Source organism: Aethalodelphis obliquidens, unplaced genomic scaffold (assembly GCF_003676395.1).
Source record: "Aethalodelphis obliquidens isolate GAN/ISIS:26980383/991018 unplaced genomic scaffold, ASM367639v1 scaffold38, whole genome shotgun sequence".
Lineage (NCBI taxonomy): Eukaryota > Metazoa > Chordata > Mammalia > Artiodactyla > Delphinidae > Aethalodelphis > Aethalodelphis obliquidens.
Genome location: NW_020837982.1, coordinates 5,767,336 through 5,787,293, shown reverse-complemented (window position 1 = coordinate 5,787,293; position 19,958 = coordinate 5,767,336). Strand labels below are relative to the sequence as shown.

The 19,958-nt window shown below is 51.2% G+C and overlaps 2 protein-coding genes across 4 annotated transcripts; one reads left to right on the top strand and one right to left on the bottom strand.

Annotated features, from left to right (window-relative positions):
- The first annotated feature begins 1,777 nt into the window (after positions 1-1,777).
- TLCD3A (TLC domain containing 3A) lies at positions 1,778-10,626 on the top strand. Of its 3 annotated transcripts, XM_027130560.1 has the most exons (5): positions 1,778-2,446; positions 2,897-2,980; positions 6,832-7,036; positions 8,466-8,561; positions 9,012-10,626. In XM_027130560.1, the coding sequence occupies exons 1-5, from the start codon at positions 2,325-2,327 to the stop codon at positions 9,279-9,281; spliced, it is 777 nt and encodes a 258-aa protein (XP_026986361.1). In that variant the 5' UTR covers positions 1,778-2,324; the 3' UTR covers positions 9,282-10,626. The 3 variants fall into 3 exon arrangements, with proteins under 3 accessions (XP_026986361.1, XP_026986364.1, XP_026986363.1); XM_027130562.1 differs by lacking the exon at positions 6,832-7,036 and having other exon boundaries at positions 2,209-2,446; positions 9,012-9,121; XM_027130563.1 differs by lacking the exons at positions 6,832-7,036; positions 8,466-8,561 and having other exon boundaries at positions 2,208-2,446; positions 9,012-9,123.
- Positions 10,627-11,977: 1,351 nt separating this feature from the next.
- GEMIN4 (gem nuclear organelle associated protein 4) lies at positions 11,978-19,388 on the bottom strand. The gene is made up of 2 exons (XM_027130552.1): positions 18,529-19,388; positions 11,978-15,335 (listed from the first exon to the last, which is right to left on the bottom strand). Exons 1-2 carry the CDS (start codon positions 18,536-18,538, stop codon positions 12,166-12,168), a joined length of 3,180 nt encoding a protein of 1,059 aa, XP_026986353.1. The 5' UTR covers positions 18,539-19,388; the 3' UTR covers positions 11,978-12,165.
- Between the last annotated feature and the right edge of the window lie 570 nt (positions 19,389-19,958).

Sequence of the window (19,958 nt, the reverse complement as noted above, 5' to 3'; positions counted from 1 at the left end):
GCCCAGTCCTAACCACTGGACCGCCAGGGAATTCCCGACATGGTCCTGTTTCAAGGAAAGCGCATACAAATAAAAACCAACTTGCTCACTACTCAAATGCAAAGGCAGTTTAGAAAATGAACTTATAAACCTGCCTGGAGAGACAGGTAAATTGAAACCTTCTTGCAGGAGGAAACAGTTGACTCAAGACTTCTGAAGGGTGAGTAGAAGTTTGTGTAAAAAAAAAGCTTGATGCTTTTTGACATTATCGTTTGCCCACTTGAAAAGCCAGGGCTCACTTTATGCTTGTTGCCCTTCTGGTGGTTCAGCCTAAACATTCTGGTGACTTCATGAGCATGGTGTTGGAAACTGATTTTACTGGTTATTTTCTATGCATGAAACATCTGTTGTTTTGTTGTCGTTTCATAGACTCCTTAAGAGCTGTACAAACGACTTCTTGCATAGGGGGTAGATTGATTCCCATCACTGAAAAGTATTGGCATCCCTGATGCATGTTGCTGATCCCTTTAAGAAGAGAAGGCAGGGAGGACTTGTGACCACTTGTCCCTCTCTGGAAAAGCTGGAGCCAGAGGTGACTGGGATAAACGGGTAGGGAGTAGAAATTGCAATGCAGAAGGATTTGTTGTTCTGAAGAGAATGGAAGATAGCTGTCCTTTACCCACATGCAAATGTGAATGTACAGAAAGCTTTTTATTTGCCAGATATCTTGCTGCCAAATTTAAGTATCTTTCTTATTTCACCAAGGGTGTTACCGGTGAATTTGGGAGTTAGAGATGTTGCCCTAAGTGGAAGAAATATCAGACTTTTCTTTGGGTTTTCTGCTTCCTTAATGTTGCTTCCTAAATCCCTCACCTTAACCACATATACGACGACGTTAAAAGCTGTGTTTACATCGGCTTCTACACCAGCAACTGCCATGTTAGAGAAATTTAATTGACATCTAAAGAAATAATGTTACCTTATGAAAGTCATAGAATCTTAAGAATTTTGAGCTGGAAGAACCAAAGAGAACTTGTAATTCAGCTTTTTCATTTCACAAATGAGGAAACTGGCCCAGGGAGGCTGAGCCCAGCTGTTCCAAAGGACTCTTACGGGGCTTTGGTTAGCATTTTGCATGATGGTGATTTGAAGAGACCCACAGTACCTTTCAATTGCTGTAGACATAAATGAATTGTCTTTCCCCCCACATTTGTAAGCTGAGGAAGATACAGACCAAAGTAAAACTCTGGCAAGTCCCAAGAGAAGAGAAGCCGGTAATACTGAAGTTACTGTATTGGTGCCATGTGACTGGGGCTGAGTGAAAATGATTCGATTCCGCCCACCCAAGTTCAGGGCATTTGGCCCGAGAACTTTGAAGTAAGCACAACGCTGTCAACAACAACAAAACAGTCACCAAGAAGGGACAGCATCTTGAGCCAAAGCCTAGAGACAGTACCGCAGTACCACAGGAAGTCTGCAGCCGTGAGATTCCACCTCGATGTGTGGCTTGAGAGAGGAACTGCTGGATCGATGCTCCTCTGGAGAAATTTCGGCGGTTGGCAGGACGTGGAAAAGCCATCTCTGGCCGGCAGAACGACCATTTCCTTAAGCCTCCCACTTGGAAGCGAGAGTGCTTCATAGATAAGTCAGGCGAGCAGACGGCCTCAAGCCCACCCGCCCTGTCCTTCCTTCGCCTGGAGAGACGCTCACCGCCCTGTTCGCGCCGGGCCACGCCCCTGCCCCGCGGGCTCACCCCACCCTGCTGGTCGGGGGTCTAGGCCCGGAGCCTTTTCCTACCTGGCCCTCTCGGGGCCTCCCCCACCTCTCCTCCCTCGCCCGGTGGGCAGGTGCGGGGCAGTTCGTCAGCCAGGCGGGTCCCCGAGGGAGGGGGAGGCGTCAGCGGTGACGGAACAGAAGCCCCGAGTGCCTCGGCGCTTCCTCCACGGCCTCGCCCCGGCGGCGGCCACTCGCGCGCCGCTGGTCGGGGAAGCAACGTCCGCTCACTCGGCGCCCGGCGGGCAGCAGCTCCCGCTGCCGCCTACTCGCCGGCCGGGAAACCAGGGGAAGCCTCGGGGCCCAGGGGGGGTGGCGGCGAGACCCCGCCCCGCCCGGCCAGCCCGCTCCTATCGCGGTCCGCGGCCTGGTCACGCGGGGAGTGGCGCCGCGGGCTCGGGACCAGCGCCCGGCGGCTGCCGGAGTCGCGGCGGGCCGGGGCCGGGGCCGGGGGGCGGAGGGCGGAGGGTAGAAATAGGGGCGGGCAGGCCGCGTCAGTCCCGGAGCCGCGCGCGCGGAGCCGACTGAGCCACGCCGAGGGCGCCGAGCTAGGCGGCCGAGCCCGAGCACCCATGCTGCTGCCGCTGGCCTGGGGCTCGCTCCTCTTCCCGGGGCTCTTCGGGCTCTGCGCCTGGGGGCTGCGGCGCGCGCGGCCCGCCTGGACCCACAACGACTGCGTGCTGATCAGCACCAGGTACGGGGCGAGGCCGCGCCGCCGCCCGACCACGCGTCCCGGCTGCGCCCGCCCAACGCCGAGCCCAGGGCGGAAAAGGGGGACGACAGGAAGCGAGGGGGCCGCCTCCCGGGTCCTCGCCCAGTCCACGGCGCGGGCCGGAGAGCTCCGAGGACCCTGTGCAGCCTGCCCCCGGAGGGAGGGAGGCGGAGGAGGGTGGAGCGGGAGCAGGCTGGAGGGTGGGGGGGCTGCCCACGCTGATGAGGACCGGGAGGGACGTCTCCCCGATGCTGACATCTGCCAGCTGCTTTGGGAGTCGGGAGCGCGGCGGCGGCCCTACCGTTTTCCTCGGCGCCCTGGCGGCCGGGGGAAGTCAGGTTGAAGAGTTCTGGCTTCATGCTGTCCATGGGACTGGACTGAGCACTCTTTCCGTCCCCCCTCCCCCCTTTTCTCTTTTCTGTCGCACGTTAGGCTGGTTTCTTCAGTGCAGGCTGTGTTGGCCACCGGGTCTGGGATCATCATCATCCGCTCCTGTAGCCACGTGATCACCGACAGGTAACATCCAATGCCAGGTGAAAGCTACACCGATCACGGCGCTGGGCTTTTTCGAAGCTTCCGCATTTGAGTGGCTCACAGGTCCTAGTTCTTTATCAGCATGTGCCGTCAGGCTGCTGATTAATGGGTGAAACTTGGGCACTATAACTAGTTCGCTCCTCCTCTCCTCACCTTCAGCATCGCCAGCTTAGGAGAAAGTAAACTGAAGAAATGCTAGACCATGACAGAGCCTGAGTCTGATTTAAGGTGGCGTGTTAGAGGACAGTGTGGTCCAACGATCCAGGTTCTTTATGCGATAGATAAATGTGAAAATTATTCAGAAGTGGAAGTGTGGCTTTTGGTTCTTTTAAATGATCTCCCTGGGGTTCTGCTGTGGAGCATTCATCGGCCAAGATAGGATGTGTGGTTAGCAGAGCCCTGCTATGGAAAGGAACAAATCCACCACCCCTTTCCTTACAAATGCTGCTCTTGTCTTTCCTCTGAAAGATGAAGGTGATGAAGAGTTTTCTGGAGCTTTCAGAAAACTGACTCGAATGGGTGTGAAAGTTCAGTCCACAGGCAGGACAGGAAATGTGCATTCAGTGAAACAACTTACAGCGACCAGGCTGGTCTACTTTGTATAGTATTTAGACCTGGGTAACAGTGCCCCCCCACCCCATTTTAAAGCCATCCTTTCAAAGCCATCCTTTTTTACCTGTCTTCCTAGAATCACCCTTTCCTCCTCACAGTTAAGTTGAAGAGCAATTGTCATATGTGCAGGGAAAGTTAATAGCCTTTCCTAATCCCTTTCTCATGTTTATTATGTGTCCTGGTTTTCACCTGTTGGGAATGGAATGGGAGGGGAGCCCGAGAGGGGCATCTATCTCACTGTGGCCTGCAAATTTGGTGCCTGGTTCTTATTTGGGATTAACCCTGCCATCAAGGTTTTCGTGCTTCTCTTTTGCCTTTTTTTTTTTTTTTTTAGAGAAAACCAGTTATTGGCGATGAATTGTAGATCCTGAGAGAAGATAGGTCAAGTGACTTTGATTGCATACACCAAAGACTAACAGCATTTTCTCAGCTGGGTTCAATTTTTATTTTAATTGACCATTTCCTGATGGTGCAGCAGGCTCCCTCACTGCCCCCAGTTTGTCAGGTCAAACTTGAAACCTGCCTCCTTTGCAGAGATTAAGCTAAGACAGATGCAGCCCCCATGGCACTTGAGGGCAAGCAGCAGGCAGCTGCTACACATCTCAGGAAGAGATCTGCACACAATTAACTTTCAGTTCTGTAGCACGCTTGTGTTCTCCCCTCAGAAGCCATGTGTCTTAGTGGCTTGAGCATGGTAGCAAATCTAAGTTTGGCTTTTAGGGTCCTCATTTTGTATATCTTTTTTTTTTTTTTTTTTTTTTTTGGTGTTAGGGGCTCTTTTCTCTCCTGCGTCTCCTCTCGTTGTGGAGCACAGGCTCCGGACGCGCAGGCTCAGCGGCCATGGCTCACGGGCCCAGCCGCTCCGTGGCATGTGGGGTCTTCCCGGACCGGGGCACGAACCCGTATCCCCTGCATCGGCAGGCGGACTCTCAACCACTGCGCCACCAGGGAAGCCCCTCTTTTGTATATCTTTATGCCTTAGATTCATCCTCTACTTGCAAAATAGAGACAGACAGCACCTTCTGTGCCCTCAACTTACATGGATGCACAAGGATGCCCTAAAGGCACCTAATCATCTGGAAAAAAAAGCCTTTTGGGGTTCATAGTCTGTACATCCAAATATTTTTCTATTCTATGTCTTTTAATTTTAGGCCTTCATATAGAATGTCTGTAGGTAGGAGGGGGTGTCTATGAATCTTCCCAAATTATCTGTAGGGTGTGATGCAGGGCCAGGGGTTTCATCAGCTCCTTAAAGAGACCCAGATCCCTAGTTCTCAATGTAAGCGCTTCTTTTTTTTTGGCCACACAGCTCACTTACATTTAAATAAGTGCCGAGGACCTGGGTTTGATCCTGGTCTGGGAACTAAGATCCCACAAACTGCATGGTGTGGCCAAAAATAATAATAGTAACAATTAAAAGTACTCTCATACTTTTAACTTTCTAATCTTCACAATAACTTCATCAGGAAAGTAAGACAAGGATTATTATCTTTTTTTTTTTTAATTATCTTCATTTTATAAAAAAAGTTAAGGTCGGGCTTCCCTGGTGGTGCAGTGGTTGAGAGTCCGCCTGCCGATGCAGGGGACGCGGGTTCATGCCCCAGTCTGGGAAGATCCCACATGCCGCGGAGCGGCTGGGCCCGTGAGCCATGGCCGCTGAGCCTGCGCGTCCGGAGCCTGTGCTCCGCAACGGGAGAGGCCACAACAGTGAGAGGCCCACGTACCGCAAAAAAAACAAAAACAAAAGTTAAAGTCCAGGCTAGTGCTAGCTAAGATTATAATCCAGATCGCTTGCTGGTAAGTCTTCAGGGAATTCAACTAACAGCCACAATTTCGCATCTTATTGAATTGGTACCGTGTGCAAAATTTTAAAACCCTAGGCTCCACGCAAGGGGAGAGGTCAGTTATATTTCAGATGAGTTTTTAATTGCTCTTCATAGTTGTTTTACTTTGGATTTGCTTCAAGAAAGCGATGGAGACCACAGATGGGCAGTAGAATAAATATTGCATCTTTCTGCCTCATTGGAACTTGGCTAATTGATTTACCTGAATGTATATTAAGTTTGCCATTACTTGTTTGCCTATGTCACTGCTTACTCATTATTTAGTTTTGCTGTGGTAAGTGTGGAATCATTCAGGAACAGAAATGTGAATGGCACTCTATATTCCCAATGTTGCAGTTCAGTGGACTGGCTCCTTAGGTTAAATGAAGACAAGGTTAAAAATACAGATTTGAGGTCCTGGGCACACCATGTTTAGTCTCTGAGGCGTGGAGCCCTTTATAAGCACTGCAGGCGATTCTGATGTTCAGGTAGTTTAAGAACCATAAAACTAAATGGTTTCTTCTACCTAACACATGGGCGCTTGATAAAACTTCGCTGACTTAGTCTAATCCTTCCCAGGATAGTACATAATTTCAATTTAGATTTTTTTTTTCATGTAGATTTTCTGTAGAGTGACTATTTGGGGAACAAAATTTTGGAAATTGTAGAGACTTAGCTTCTAATCTGCTCTGGGACAGTGATAAACTGTCATTTTGACTCAGCAAATATTGATTCAACCCCTTTGGACAAGTAAATGGGAACACTGTCTTTTGTCCTAGCTTCTCTTTTGGTATCTGTCTCCTGTAAGGTAGTCCTTGAGCTCTGGGCTCATTTCCAGAGATATTTTTCTTGAATGAAACTGGGTTTAGCCATAGTATTGTAAAGAAAGTGGCCAGGGTTACTTCCTGGAAACTCCCTAGAGTGGGGTTGCAAACAGATTCAAGAGTAATGTCCCAACTATTGAGCAACTGAGTAGAGTTAAACTGGAAATACTGGGTTTGGGATTTGGGTCACTTTCCAAACCTGTTTCTTGGTGGGTCTGTTGAATCACTGGTAGAGATATCTATCAAAGTCAGCTTATATCACAAAGTACCAGAAAATCCATTACAAATGAGTAGCTAAACCAGACAGATAGTGAGGGCAAGTCACTGAAACCCATGGTGCTGAGTGAATCCTTGCTTTCTACCTTTGACACTTATGAGTTTGCCCTGTAATTTAGAGAAAGTTGTTCACTCTCCTTATTTGTCAGCTTCAGCATGTTCATTGTGAAGTATCTGGAGTAAAAACAGCTGATTAAGTGCAAAGCTGCTGCAGATGTGTTTAAGAAGAGGCTGGCTGTGAGCCTTCATAACGGATTTCCATAATTACTTCTTGGACCATCCATATGCTTTCTTTCAGGCACTGGCTTGCCCGAGAGTATGTCTGGTTTTTGATTCCATACATGATCTATGACTCCTACGCCATGTACCTCTGTGAATGGTACCGAACCAGGGACCAGAGCAGCAAACGTCCCCTCACCATTTTTCGAAACTTCCTAAGTAAAAACCGCCTCATGATCACGCACCACGCAGTTATTCTGTTTGTCCTTGTGCCCGTCGCACAGGTAATGGCCTCCCAGGACAGGCACCAGTAGGTTCAGCCACTCATTCCTCCTGTTGAACTGGGTGTCCCAACTGTCAGACTGCCCCCTTTTCTTCCCCTTTCCTGCTGCCCCCACTGCCCTCCTGCCAGCTGCTGCCACAGTGTAGAAAGGAGTTAAATCTGAAATGTCTGTGATCCTCTTCACTGGCAATCCCCCAGCCCTCTGTGATGCCCAAGCATTTGTCAAAGGTTCTGCCTTTAGTTCATACAATATAATAGAAAACACCATAAAAATTGTTTCAAAGAAATGAGCGTAGCTCCATCAACTGGTTATTTGCTCTGATAGTGCCCAGAGAGGGCTGTTGGCATTATTTTGATGTCACAAAAGCACAGACTCTCAAAGCAAATAGCCTCATAATTTCTCCCCAGATCCATTTTTTCCCATTAAAAAAACTCACCCAACAAGGAAGAGAAATGGGAATGCAGAGGGGAGACTAGTAATTCCGAAGCGCCTACCAGGTGACAGGTGCTTGATTTAAAAACTTGTAGCTTGGGGGCTTCCCTGGGGGTCCAGTGGTTAGTACTTCACCTTCCAACGCAGGGGGTGCGGGTTCGACCCCTGGTCGGGGAGCTAAGATCCCACATGCCTCGCGGCCAAAAAACCAAAACATAAAACAGAAGCAAAATTGTGACAAATTCAATAAAGACTTTAAGAATGGTCCACATAAAAAAAAAAAACTTTAAAAAAATTTGTTGCTTTCTAATCATTAGAAATTATTAGAAATAATTAGAAATGATAATTAGAAAATATTAGCCCTATACCATAGAGGAAGAAACTGGGGCTCTATGAGTTTACGTACCTCGCTCGGTGGTACTAAGAGACAGAACTGCTATCCCAATACTGCTTGCTTGCTTTCTATATTTGGCCGCGCCTTGTGGCTTGTGGGGGATCTTAGTTCCCCAGCCAGGGGTTGAAGCTGGGCCACAGCAGCAAAAGTGCCGAGTCCTAACCACTCGACTGCTAGGGAATTCCCTATACTGCTTTCTTGAAAGGATAAAAGGAGAGGTAGAGTGCATGACATTCTTTAATAAGTCTCTCTTGATTGTGTTGGGGACCCTAACATCAGGCATGGGCCCTGGTGCATATTTCGTGGAACTGAACTGGCTTAAGTGCCTGCCCTTGGCATGACTAAGTTGGATACCCAAAAGTGGGCTGCAGAGTTCCTTTTGGCTGACACTGAAATTCTAGAGAAAGCTCAGTGTGTGATGCAGTTGCCTCTGGACCATGAGGATTCCAAGTGTGAACTGGTCTGCACTGGCCCGTTTAGCACTTCCATTTCCCTGCATGGTTGCTCAGGGTTACCCTTTTCAATAGCCCTAGTTAGAATTTTCCTTCCGGTGGTTCCTTAACCTCCATTACTTATTTCCCTTTTTCCTCTTTTCCTCTGCAGAGGCTTAGGGGAGAGCTTGGGGACTTCTTTGTTGGCTGCATCTTCATGGCAGAACTGAGTACTCCGTTTGTGTCGCTGGGCAGAGTTCTGATTCAGGCACGTATGAAAGGAGTGGCAGAAAGTGCCGAGGGAACAGACTCTGCTTCTCCTTGGTAGATTAAGAGGGTTTGGAGAAACTTCTTTAGTGCTACCAATAGTGGGGTAGGAGACCCTTGAACAGACTTAAAGGTCAGTTGGTCTTTCGAGCCAGTGGGATTGAAAAATTGTACATTTGATTCAAATTTGATCCAGTTCTTCATATATATTTATCCTGGTCACAGAGTTTCTCTAACCCACCGTTCCTGTGCTCCTGTCAGCTGGGTGGCTTAGATCAAATTTCACATCGCTGTTGGAAACAATATGAGACTCTCTGCATATACAAATACGGCAGTGCTCAATCATCTTTTCTACAAGTGTCCGAAAAGGAGACGCTTGGCCTGTCCGTTGTGGGACTCAGGCTAGTCATTCCCTGAAAGTGACCCTGTGCTCTCCTTCCCTCTTTTGCAGCTAAAGCAGCAGCACACGCTGCTGTACAAGGTGAACGGAATCCTCACGCTGACCACCTTCTTCTCATGTCGGATCCTCCTTTTCCCCTTCATGTACTGGTCCTACGGCCAGCAGCAGGGACTGAGCCTGCTCCAAGTGCCGTTCCACATTCCTTTCTACTGCAATGTGGCCAACGCCTTCCTCATCGCTCCCCAGATCTACTGGTTCTCTCTGCTGTGCAAGAAGGCAGTCCGGCTCTTTGATGCTCCCCAAGCCAAAAAGGATGGTTAATTGCTCCATGAGCCAGGCAGTGAGGGCGCCTCCTCCACTCAGTATTCCCGTGGACCAAACTGCAGATTGTGCCCTGGGTGGCCTCAGCCTTTTGGGTATTGATAAGCAGAGGGATTAGCGTTTCTCTAAAGAATATTCCTATCACCTCTCGTTTCTAACCTGCCCCTTTTGCAAAAGCACTTTTTCCTTAGTAACAACTATTGGATCCCGTCAGACCTCCACTGGCAGCAAGGTGGTTTAACGTGAAGCCCAAGGATCCTTCCTTGGGTCTTATCTCAAGGGCTCTGGAGGTAGAAGCATGGGGTGTGGAGATAGGTGGACCAAGGTGACAAGGGCACCTGCCTGGTCCTCATATTGGTGGCTCCCCACCTTTCCAGCCACTCAGGGAGTATCCACACATACTGGGCCAGCAGAAGCAAGTGATGACTTGGTTCTTTTCCTGTGATGTTGGCCTGGGAAAATCGTTGTGGGTAGGTAGTTTTTTTATTGTTTACTAGATAACCCGTAGGTCCTTTGCCTCATCCTTTCATCCATGTGCCAACATTGAATTCTCCTGTCTACCGACTTCTGATCAGAAGTCTCACTGGCGCGGTGGGGTAGATGGCAGGGATGGGAACCTGAAGCACCTGAGTAGGTAGGAAGGCCAATAGGTCAGCACCTCTGCAGGCTGACTTGGTTAGACCAACAGTCACAGATACTATTCCCTTTTTAGCATGTCCCTCAAGCCCAGATTTCCCCATATCCACACACACAGGATGCTCTTATTAAAAACTATAGGGGTAAAGTGAAATGATGGCTACCGAGCTATTCACTGGGTAACCCCGCTTTGACACTGTCCTTATCCTATGAAGCAGAACGGACTGCTGTATTCCAAACCATGAGATGTCTCATCTAGACTGCCTCCTGATAAGCCAGAGCTTGTGGTCCAAAGTCTGTTCCTATCTGACTTACTGCCATTTAGCCACAGAAGGCTGGAGAGCAAAAGTGCAAGTCAGCCCTGGCCAAATTATGTTCTGTAGACTGACTCCTTCACCACCATTTACCGATAGGATCCTCTGGTGCCAACACTAATTGCTCCTGAACGACAAGGATGGGTTTTAGAAACTGCTACCATGAAGTTTTTTCCCAAGCAGTAGTGAAAAACTAGATTTTTAAAAGTGCCTTTTAATTCACTGTTGTCTGTGAACTTTTAAAGTACTGAGTGTGTAACAGTGTCTCAAATTTTGACTATTTCAGTCTTTAATGGGTGCCATTTAAAAACATAAAATGCTGTAATTTTTTTACCGTTTTGTTTACTATCCGTATATCTTTATAAATCACCCCTGTGGTGACTAAGTTGCACTAATATTTTCCAACTTATTCTCATTTGTGAAATATATCCACGCCGACTTCTGGTTAAGACCTGTCCTGTGACCAACTGGAATGGCTGCTGTGTGCTATTGTTTCTGTTCTGTGTTCTTCTCCGTGTAACTGGCAGAGGTGGGCTGTTGCAGGGGAAGGGTGTGTGTGAATGCCTTCAGCCTCCAGCAGAGCCTAGCTCATACCTCACTCTAACATGTTTCTGTAATTCACGGTGCCAAGAGTACACTGCAGAGTTCTAGAGTTCTAGCCCAGTGGTCACGTAACTTTAGGCCCTTTCTTCTCTTCCCAGGTGAATCCCAACTAGGAGTCAGGAGGGTGGAAACCCAACTGTAGGCCGCAGACAGAGCCAGCCCACTTTAGGTGCGGGGGGAGAGAACTTGAATACTGCCTCACTGTGATGGGGGTATGGAGCTGTCCTTCCTTGCCTCCCAATTAAACACTTCCCTAACGAGTCCTCATGGTTCTGGAATATATCCTGGGCACGCATTTGCACACACCATTCCCTGCTCCCACATGTTCTTCAAAACCGTGACAACCGGGACTTCCCTGGTGGTGCAGTGGTTAAGACGCCACGCTCCCAGTGCAGGGGGCCAGGGTTCGATCCCTGGCCAGGGAACTAGATCCCAAATGCATGTCGCAACTGAGTTCGCATGCCGCAACTAAAACAGCTGGCGAGTCACGACTAAGGAGCCCGTGAGCCACAACTAAGGAGCCCACTTGCCACACTAAGACCTGATAGATAGATAGATAAAACAAACAGAAAAACCCACCAACCAACCCACCCATGACAACCCACCCCAGGCAGAAGATAATTACACCCATCCTTTAAACACGTCTCTGTGGTGATTACCAGACAGTGTCAGCACAGCCCCTTTGAGATCCACTGAATGGACAGCGTTAACACTGTGGGGCAGAAGTCCTCGATTCAGAAGAGACCCGTTTTCCTGAGGTCACTGACCTCCCTCCCACCCACCCCACATTTCATGTTCTTGGTCCAACCCTCTCCTTTTACACTGGTTGCAGGCCTTGTGCACACACAAATCACATGGCCAATTGGTAGCAGAAAAGAGTCCCTTTCCTAGTTCCTGCCCTTTCCAAGATACGGCAAAATGACTCTTAAAGAGACTCTCAGTGCAACAGAACACACGTACCTTGTAGTCAGTCCACCTGGGTGGGTTCACCTTTAGACTTATTTGCCAGATTCTAGGGTGGAGAAGCCCAGTGATGAACACGCGCCTCCCAGCTTGACTTGATCTTCACGACTGGCTGCGCCCAATTTCAGCGTGTACTGATGAGCCTAGACTATTGATAAGAAAGTCTCAAAAGAGGCAAGATAAAACTCAAAAGAGAATTTTATTACAATCTGTATGTTACAAATACCTAAGAAACTATTTTCTTTACAATGTCGTCAGATTTTTGGGCTTGTGTAAAATTTCACATAACCGAAAAATTTGTGTTTTTCAGCTGTAGCCCCCGTAGACCTGGCCAGGTTGAGGCCCAGCTGTTTTCTGACCCACGAAGGTCAGAAGTTGCTGATCTTCTGCAGGAGGGTTTGGCGCCGCTCCTCGGGGCTAATGTTCTCGGCGATGGACTTTAAGAAGTGCTGCTCGTTTACTTTCTGGAGCAAGGAGCTGACAGAAGGGTTGGTCTTGCTCAGGGTTTCGTAGCAGGTGAGGATCTCCAAGGCCAAAACATACAGTGGTTCACACACCTCCTGGTGGAGCATGGCCATGATGTGCAGAACGTGACAGAACACCTGGGTGTAAAAAAACAGGGTTTCCTGGGTCAGGTCCTGCTCTTGTCCTTGGGCCCAAGGGCCAACTGACTGTATCAACCGAACAGAGTCCAGGAGGTTGGTCAGGCTGTTGCAGAGGAGCTTGACCACATGGCTCCAGCCTTCCACAGGGAGCCAGTTATGGCAACTCTGGCTGCAGAGAAACTGGAAAGCTCTCAGCAAGAGTACGGAGAGTTGGAGCTCCTGGGCAAAGGGCTTCAGGTTGAGCAGAGGGACAAACTGAATATACTCCAGGCTGTAGGGGACATGCAGGAGCTGCTTCTCCAACAGTCTCCTGGTCAGCTGGTGAAGGCACTGCCACTCCTGGGGGCTGCACCACGGCATGACCTGCACCAGGGCCACCAGGAAGCCCTTGCTGAACAACCTGACCTCCTCAGGGTTGCCCACATCCACCACCAGCAGGGCGAGCATCTGCTCAGAGATGCTGCTGGAGATGCAGGAGCACTCCATCCAGGCCAGGAGGCCTGTGCCGGGCCCATACCTGGGGCGGGCCTGGCAGGTCCACTTGTCCTCAGAAAGCTTGCAGATCTCAAAGAGCGTGGCTGGTACCTCACACTTGAAGTGGCCCTCAAAGAAGCTCTTCAGTCTCAGGCCCACAGTCCAGTCCAGCTGCTCCAGCTTCCCGTGGAGCCAGGACAGGGACTTGACCCAGGTGTCCGGGGAGAAGGTCTCGGCGTTAGCCGACACCACCTCACAGAGGAGCTCCAGGATGTGGATCACCAGGTCCTTCCCGTCCAGGGGGAGGCAGCGCTTCTCCTTGGGGAGCTGCCAGTATCTGCTGAAGCCATTCAGGAGCTGGCACAGGCTGAAGATGAGTGGGAACGGAGAGCAGGTCTGCAGCCAGTATTCCTCTAGACATGTGTTTGCTTCCAGAGTCTGGATGAAGATCCTCAGACTGAGGTCCACCTCTTTGACGTCGAGCATCAGGAAAGGCAGGACGAATTCCTTTAGCACCTCATCTGGCTTGAGAAGAGCAGCAACTGGAATCCCTTGGGGCTTCACAGGATTCACCAGGCATCTCAGGAACTCCAGAAACTGCTTCTCTTCCCTGGGTGTAGAGAACTTCGTCCAGACTGTTTCTTTGAGGCAGGACACCACGATCGTCGTGGAGGGATTTGGACCCTGCTCTTCCGCGAACCTGAGGGCAGGGAAGGCGGTGAGAATCTGAGCCAGGAACCTGTGGGTGCCAAGGTTGACCACGGCCATGCTGCACACTTTCTTCACCGTGATCTCCGGGTGCAGAATGACTAGGCGGGCCACAGAAGCGATGGCATTAGCCAAGCCCTGTTCAGAAGCGCTCTGCGTGAGCTGGTTAAAAGTCGTGTTGAGGTCTTCCTGAAACCCCTCCAAGTGACCCAACAACTTCTCAGAGAGGCCCTTGCGCCCCCAGGAGAGCAGGACGCCCGAGAGGACTTTATTTTTATCTGGCAGTGAGAGGTGTGCATGACACTCCAGGATCAAGTCGATGACCTGTTTGATCTGGGGTCTGGGGACAGCCCCGTCTGCCGCGCTGACGTCCACCACTGCTTCCAGCAGCTCTAACACCAGGCCGGGCTCCTGGAAGACAGCCCGGCTGCTGGCCAGGCAGGCCAGCCACTCATCCGAGAAGGCCCACTTCCTCTCAGAAGCGAAAATGTAGCACATTTCCACGTGCCGGTCCAACTTCTGCTCGATGATGGCCATGGCGATGGAGGCAGTGATGTCCTTCTCAAAGCCCTTGTTCTTCAGCACCCTGTTCGTGTCCTTCAGGAAGTCACCCACGCACTCCGCCAGCTCAGAGGCCACCTGCCTCTCTTCCTTGGACAGGCTAGCGGTGTCCAGGTAGAGCTTCAGGTTCTGGCTGAAGGAGGTCAGGCTGTCGCACAGCCGGTAGCTGCTGTAGCTCGTCCCCTGGCTGCCACCGAGCGTGGCCCGCAGCTCCTCCCGCCACTCCCGCAGCAGGCTGCGCAGGAACTCGAAGCCCACGAGGATTGTCTCGCTCGGCAGCCTGGCCAGTGAGGTCAGGCTGATGTCCCGCTCTGCCTCCTTCACCTTCTCTGCCAGTGCCTGCTGGTGATATGGGTTCTGGGTGTCCGTGTTCCACACGGAGATCACCGTGGCCAGTTTGTCTAGGTACACAGTGGCGGACACTTCCTGGGGGTTGTCCTCCATCAGTGCAAACACGGTCAGCATGTCAGCCAAGTTGGCCAAGGCGCAACACTTCATCCCGGGGCACAGGATCCTATCCTGGATTTGCTTCAGCCCAGTGAGCAGCATGCCCAGCAGGGGCACGGTAGGACACACATCCGGGTCGGACTTAAACCTCTTTGGAGGGTGGGAGAACTCATCTGAAGAGGACAGGTACTTATGGGCCATTGTCCGGAACTGGGAGAGCAGGGGGTCCTGCTGATTGCCCTTGTGCTTCATCATTTCCCACCAAACGTCGAGGAAGAAGGCCACATCCTTCGAAGAAGTGTCGATAGTCATGTGCTCCAAAAAGCGCTCTAGTTCTGCATGGCAGACAGTAGTGGGCAAGGCCATCAGGAGCTGGATAAAGAGTCCGGAAGCTTCCAGGGACTTAAGCAGCTCAAAGAGGACCGTGTGGTTGATGGTGGGGATCATGTTGCCCACGGAGAAGAACACATCTTCCTGCCACAGGGTTTCAGTGTCAGAAGGCGTGACAGGGTAGGGCTGCAGAGCCTTGGCCCAGATGATAATCAGAGCTTTCTTCTTCCAGGCGAAGGGCTGGGAGCAGGCCGTGGCAGAGGAGATCTCCCTCAGAGCCTCCACAATCGGCCGCCCGACATGCTCCCAGTCAGACTTGGTCAATTCTGCCAGTGTTTTGGGGCGGAACAGCTGCTCGGCCAGCAAGAAGCCCCCATGCAGAACAGTCATTTCTTCACAGATATTCAAAGGTCCTGCACAGACAGAAGTCCAATAGGATAGAATGTGGTGAAAAATTTTCAGAACAGCAAGCAGAGGTTAGAGGGAGAGGCAGCAGTTGGTCAGCAGGCTGTCATTATTAGGGTTAGAGATGAAAAGGGTTCTGAATGAAATCAGTGGGAGAGGGGGAAGAAGGGATGGTTCTAGGACCCGCTGCAGAGCTGAAGTCAAAGGATTAACCTGAGGAATAAAAAAGGACTCCCAAGCTCTCTAGCCTGGACCTGGGAAGACAACGGGCACTACTGCAAACAGGGAACACGAGAGATGTGCTTGGAAGGAACACTGATACGTCTTGGTCATTTGGAGTTTGAGGTAGAACATTAAGGTAGAAACGTCCTCCAGCAATGGAAACACAGGGCTGAAGCTCAGGAGGCAAGTCAACCTTGAAATGTGACTCAGGAAGGAGCCTGCCCAGAGGCAAGGCCCTCCAGCAAAGGATGGGCCAGCAGAAGATTTGGGGAAGAAGGGCTGGCTGAGAGAGAGAAAGAGAGAGAGCGCAAGGACAGTACCAAACTACAGCGGCCACCAAGTACTTACTGCAGGACTTGACAACTGAGCTTCTAAGTACCGATACAGACTAGGAAGGGCGTGGACCAGGACTGTCTGCACAGCAGCACTCAGACAAGCCCTGCTTCTCTTTTTTCTCTTAAAGCCTTGTCTTGGAAACAGATTTCAAACGTTCTGCCTTTTGGGGAAACAGTTCAATTCCCACAGCTCTTTCCATCAAAGAGAATAAGCTACTAATGGTCCTGGTTCTCTGGTAGAAGCCAAGAAGTAGATAGAAAAAAATACTGTACTAGATTCAGAGAAGTCCTTCTTCAATGAGCCCTGAGTTGACACAGACTTAGCAAGGAAGGCATCTTGGGATGTTTAATTAGACATGGGTTTAACTCCTAGCTCAGCCATTTAAAAGTGGTGTGGGCTTCCCTGGTGGCGCAGTGGTTGACAGTCCACCTGCTGATGCAGGGGACACGGGTTCGTGCCCCAGTCCGGGAAGATCCCACATGCTGCGGAGCGGCTGGGCCCGTGAGCCATGGCCACTGAGCCTGCGCATCCGGAGCCTGTGCTCCGCAACGGGAGAGGCCACAACAGTTAGAGGCCCGCGTACCGGGGTGAGATGGGGGGGGAAGTGGTGTGATCTTGGACAGATTACTTCTCTGAACTTCTGCATATGTGGGGATAATACAGACTTCACATTATGACCCTGAGGATCAAATAATACATACAGTCAAGCCCCTGGCATTGGGTCCACACCCACTGTTGGCTCCCAATCCCATCTTCCAGGGCTGTTGAGGGTTAGGTAAGATATATACAATTAAGAATCAGGCTACAGGGCTTCCCTGGTGGCGCAGTGGTTGAGAGTCTGCCTGCTGATGCAGGGGACACGGGTTCGTGCCCCGGTCCGGGAGGATCCCACGTGCCACAGAGCGGCTAGGCCCGTGAGCCATGGCCGCTGAGCCTGCACGTCCGGAGCCTGTGCTCTGCAACGGGAAAGGCCACAACAGTGAGAGGCCCGCGTACTACAAAATAGAATCAGGCTACAAAGAGCCTAAGTGCTCGATAAACGCTGGTTCTCCCAAACCTTTCCACTGTTGCCAGGACCAGAATCTTGTCCCTATTCTTTGCCTCCTCCAGCTCAGAAACAGGACATGTCTTTCTTAGGTATATTTCCTTTGGGCCAGAAACTAAATCATCGTACAAACATTGCTCACTCTTCAATGTTCCTGACCCCTCTCCCCTTTCCCAGGGCCCCTTCCTCAGTCCCTCAGGCCCTCAAGAACACAGCTTCCCCATTTTCATGGGCCAGGAGACTATCCTGCCCCTTCCATCTGGAACAGCACTCCTATGCAACCCGCTGGTGAAGGCAATCCATCTTGGTGCCCAGTGGCTGAGGCAGACTCCCAGGAAGAGCCAGGTTGCTGAGAGGTCTCCCTGGGGGTTCTGGCCTTTCTTTTTGGTTCAGGCTGCTCTCCCAGGGCCCCCCAAAAGGCTCCCTTCTGACTCTGTAAATTTAATTTTATTGCTCTACCTGCTCAGCTGAGATCTTTGGCCCCTGAGACCCACCTTCCAGAGACGGTAAGTATATACTCATGCCACCTGAAGGAGTAAGTCCCAGAAGCAGTTAATGGCTGGGCGAATCCCAAGTGTTTTATCACGAATGGTTAACTGGCGCTTGTGAGTGCCCGCTCCTTATGTTTAAGCGCTTACTCTGTACCAGGCACTGTGCTAGTTGGTATGTGTATCTTTTCATCGTCAGATCAACATTTTGAGGACCATTCCTGTTTTAGAGATGGAAACATTAAGACTCAAACAATTTGCTCAGGTTGTCGGAACTGCAAAGCAGTGGGCTGGGACAGAGATCAGAGATCACCACAGCTGCAGGGCTCCAAACTCTTCCAACTCTACCCTTCCACCACGGAACAGCTGGCTGGGGGCAGGGACCAGAACATTTCTCAACAGCCTACTAATACTGGCACATCTTGGGGAGCCTCACCCCAGCTCTCCCAGAACAGCTCTTGGTCTTATGCCCTTAAGAGCACATCCAGCAGCGGGGGAGGCTGGGCAAGGAGCCGCCGATTTATACCAGCTGTCCCCTCCCTTCTCCCAGACCTGGCATCTGGAGAATCAAGACGCACGTTGCCGCCTCGGCTGCTGCAACCCGTGCCCACAACTGCTGGTCTGAAGAACGCTAGCCCTGCGCAAGGCACCGGACTCGACACTGTACACACGTGATCTCAGTGAAAACTCCCCCAAACTCTGTGAGGCTGATACGGTATCATCATCCCCGTTTATCCACGAGGACCTCAACGCTTGCTCAAGAACTTAGTAGACGTTCAATAAATGAGATCGTTGGGGATACGGGATTCCCCGGGGCGCCGCCGGAGCCCGGCCTTTTCCAAAGCACGTGCCCGAACCTGTCCACTCTCGCGAACGCTAACTTCACATCCGCTGGCCCCTTCACGTGGAAAGGGGCCTGGAGCCGGCAAGAGGCGAGCGGAAGAGCGGCGGGTAGAGCCCGGCCCCCCGACCTCCGGTCTCCAAGACACCCCCGCCCTCCCAAACCCCTCCCCGGCCCGGAGGTCTCCCTCAGCCCGGGCCCACTCAGCACTGCCTGGTCGCCGGTTGCTCAACGCGGCCCACGCGGGCCCAGAGGAACCGAACACCCACCTAGATCCATGGCGGCGACGCTGACTGCGGCGCGGGTCGCCCCTCCCCCGCCAGGCCGCGAGGGCGGCGCAAGCGTCACGGCACAATAGGCGGTCCCGGGGGGCGGGACAATGGGCGGCGCCTCGGCCCCCGCCCGCAGTCTCAGCTCGGGCTATGCGCGGACCCCGGCATATGTACGCCGCTCCGCGCGCACGCGCGGTCCCACCTAAGCGCCCGCGGTATCGGGGCCGCCAGACCCACAGCTCCCTCTATCGGCCAGAGGCCTCCAACCAGGCAACAGGCAGGTACCCGCGCCTCCATCCCACGGCGTGCCGTCCCCCCTACCCAGGGCCCGGCCCCCAAACGACCGCCCCCTCCCAGCCCAGGCCCCGCTCGGCCGCGCGTCTCTGCAGTTCCCTACTTCCTGGGCCCCAGTCTGTCCTCCCTATAGCTCCGTCCCTGGCCCCGCATTCTCCCGCACCCAGTAATCCCCGGATTCCTCACACCCCCGCCACAGTTCACCCTCACTGAATGCCCCTACCCAGGCTGCCCACTAACCCGCATGGACTCACCACTCCCTGAGAGGCTTCCTCCCCCGCAGCGGGTCTCTTCCCATCAACTCTTACCATAAATTTCAGTGGCCGACGGGGAGTCCTCCTGGAAACTCTCCGACTCACAAGGACATTGTGGGACAGGTGAGATGGGCAGAAAGTCATACTAAGGAGCACTAAATGTCCCTGGCTTTGCTAATTCCATTCAGACGTCAGACACACATGGATTTCATACTAACTTTACAGGCTAACCTAGGAAAACTCCACAACACAGCCATTCTAAATCTCTCTGGATTTAAATTCAAGAGATATTTGAACTTCAACTTAATATGCTAGGACCACAACCCCTCAAGTCGAAAAATAAAATGACTACTCTGAAAACACAACTCTGGAGAAACTGAGGAACTTCCCAACTTCATCTGTTTAAAAACACCAGCTTGGGCAAAACTATCTTTAAACCTTGTTTTGTAGCTGATTATACCATTCCCAGAGATGGGAAAGTAGTAACTTTTGGTTTAAAATTACTAGCTGCCCTGTGCAGAGGTAAACTTTTGGATTGCTTGATAAAAGGCCAAAGTGGTACAGTAAATGGTTTTAGGATGAATAAAATATTGAAGACTGCAACAAAGGAAAAATGACAGGCAATGAGAGAAATAAAAGGAGGCTGATATCATGAAGCTAAAATGTCCCAGGTAGATAAACAGCATTCAGTTCTCTCATGCATAGCTGTACATTTAAGAGAAAAAATTGGGGGTATGTTACAACATAAGATAAACAGATAAAGAGGAATCTGGCATGTGTTTAGTACTTACATAAACCACTTATTTTACTATAACAAACTTAGAAGGCCACATCAGGGACTTCCCTGGCAGTCCAGTGGTTAAGACTCCACCTTGCAAT

Excerpts from the sequence above, each read along its gene's own strand:
- TLCD3A (XM_027130560.1), top strand. The coding sequence starts at position 2,325 with ATGCTGCTGCCGCTGGCCTGGGGCTCGCTCCTCTTCCCGGGGCTCTTC. Across the intron at positions 2,447-2,896 it reads TGCGTGCTGATCAGCACCAG|GCTGGTTTCTTCAGTGCAGG; the intron begins GTACGGGGCGAG and ends GTCGCACGTTAG. Across the intron at positions 8,562-9,011 it reads TGGGCAGAGTTCTGATTCAG|CTAAAGCAGCAGCACACGCT; the intron begins GCACGTATGAAA and ends CCTCTTTTGCAG.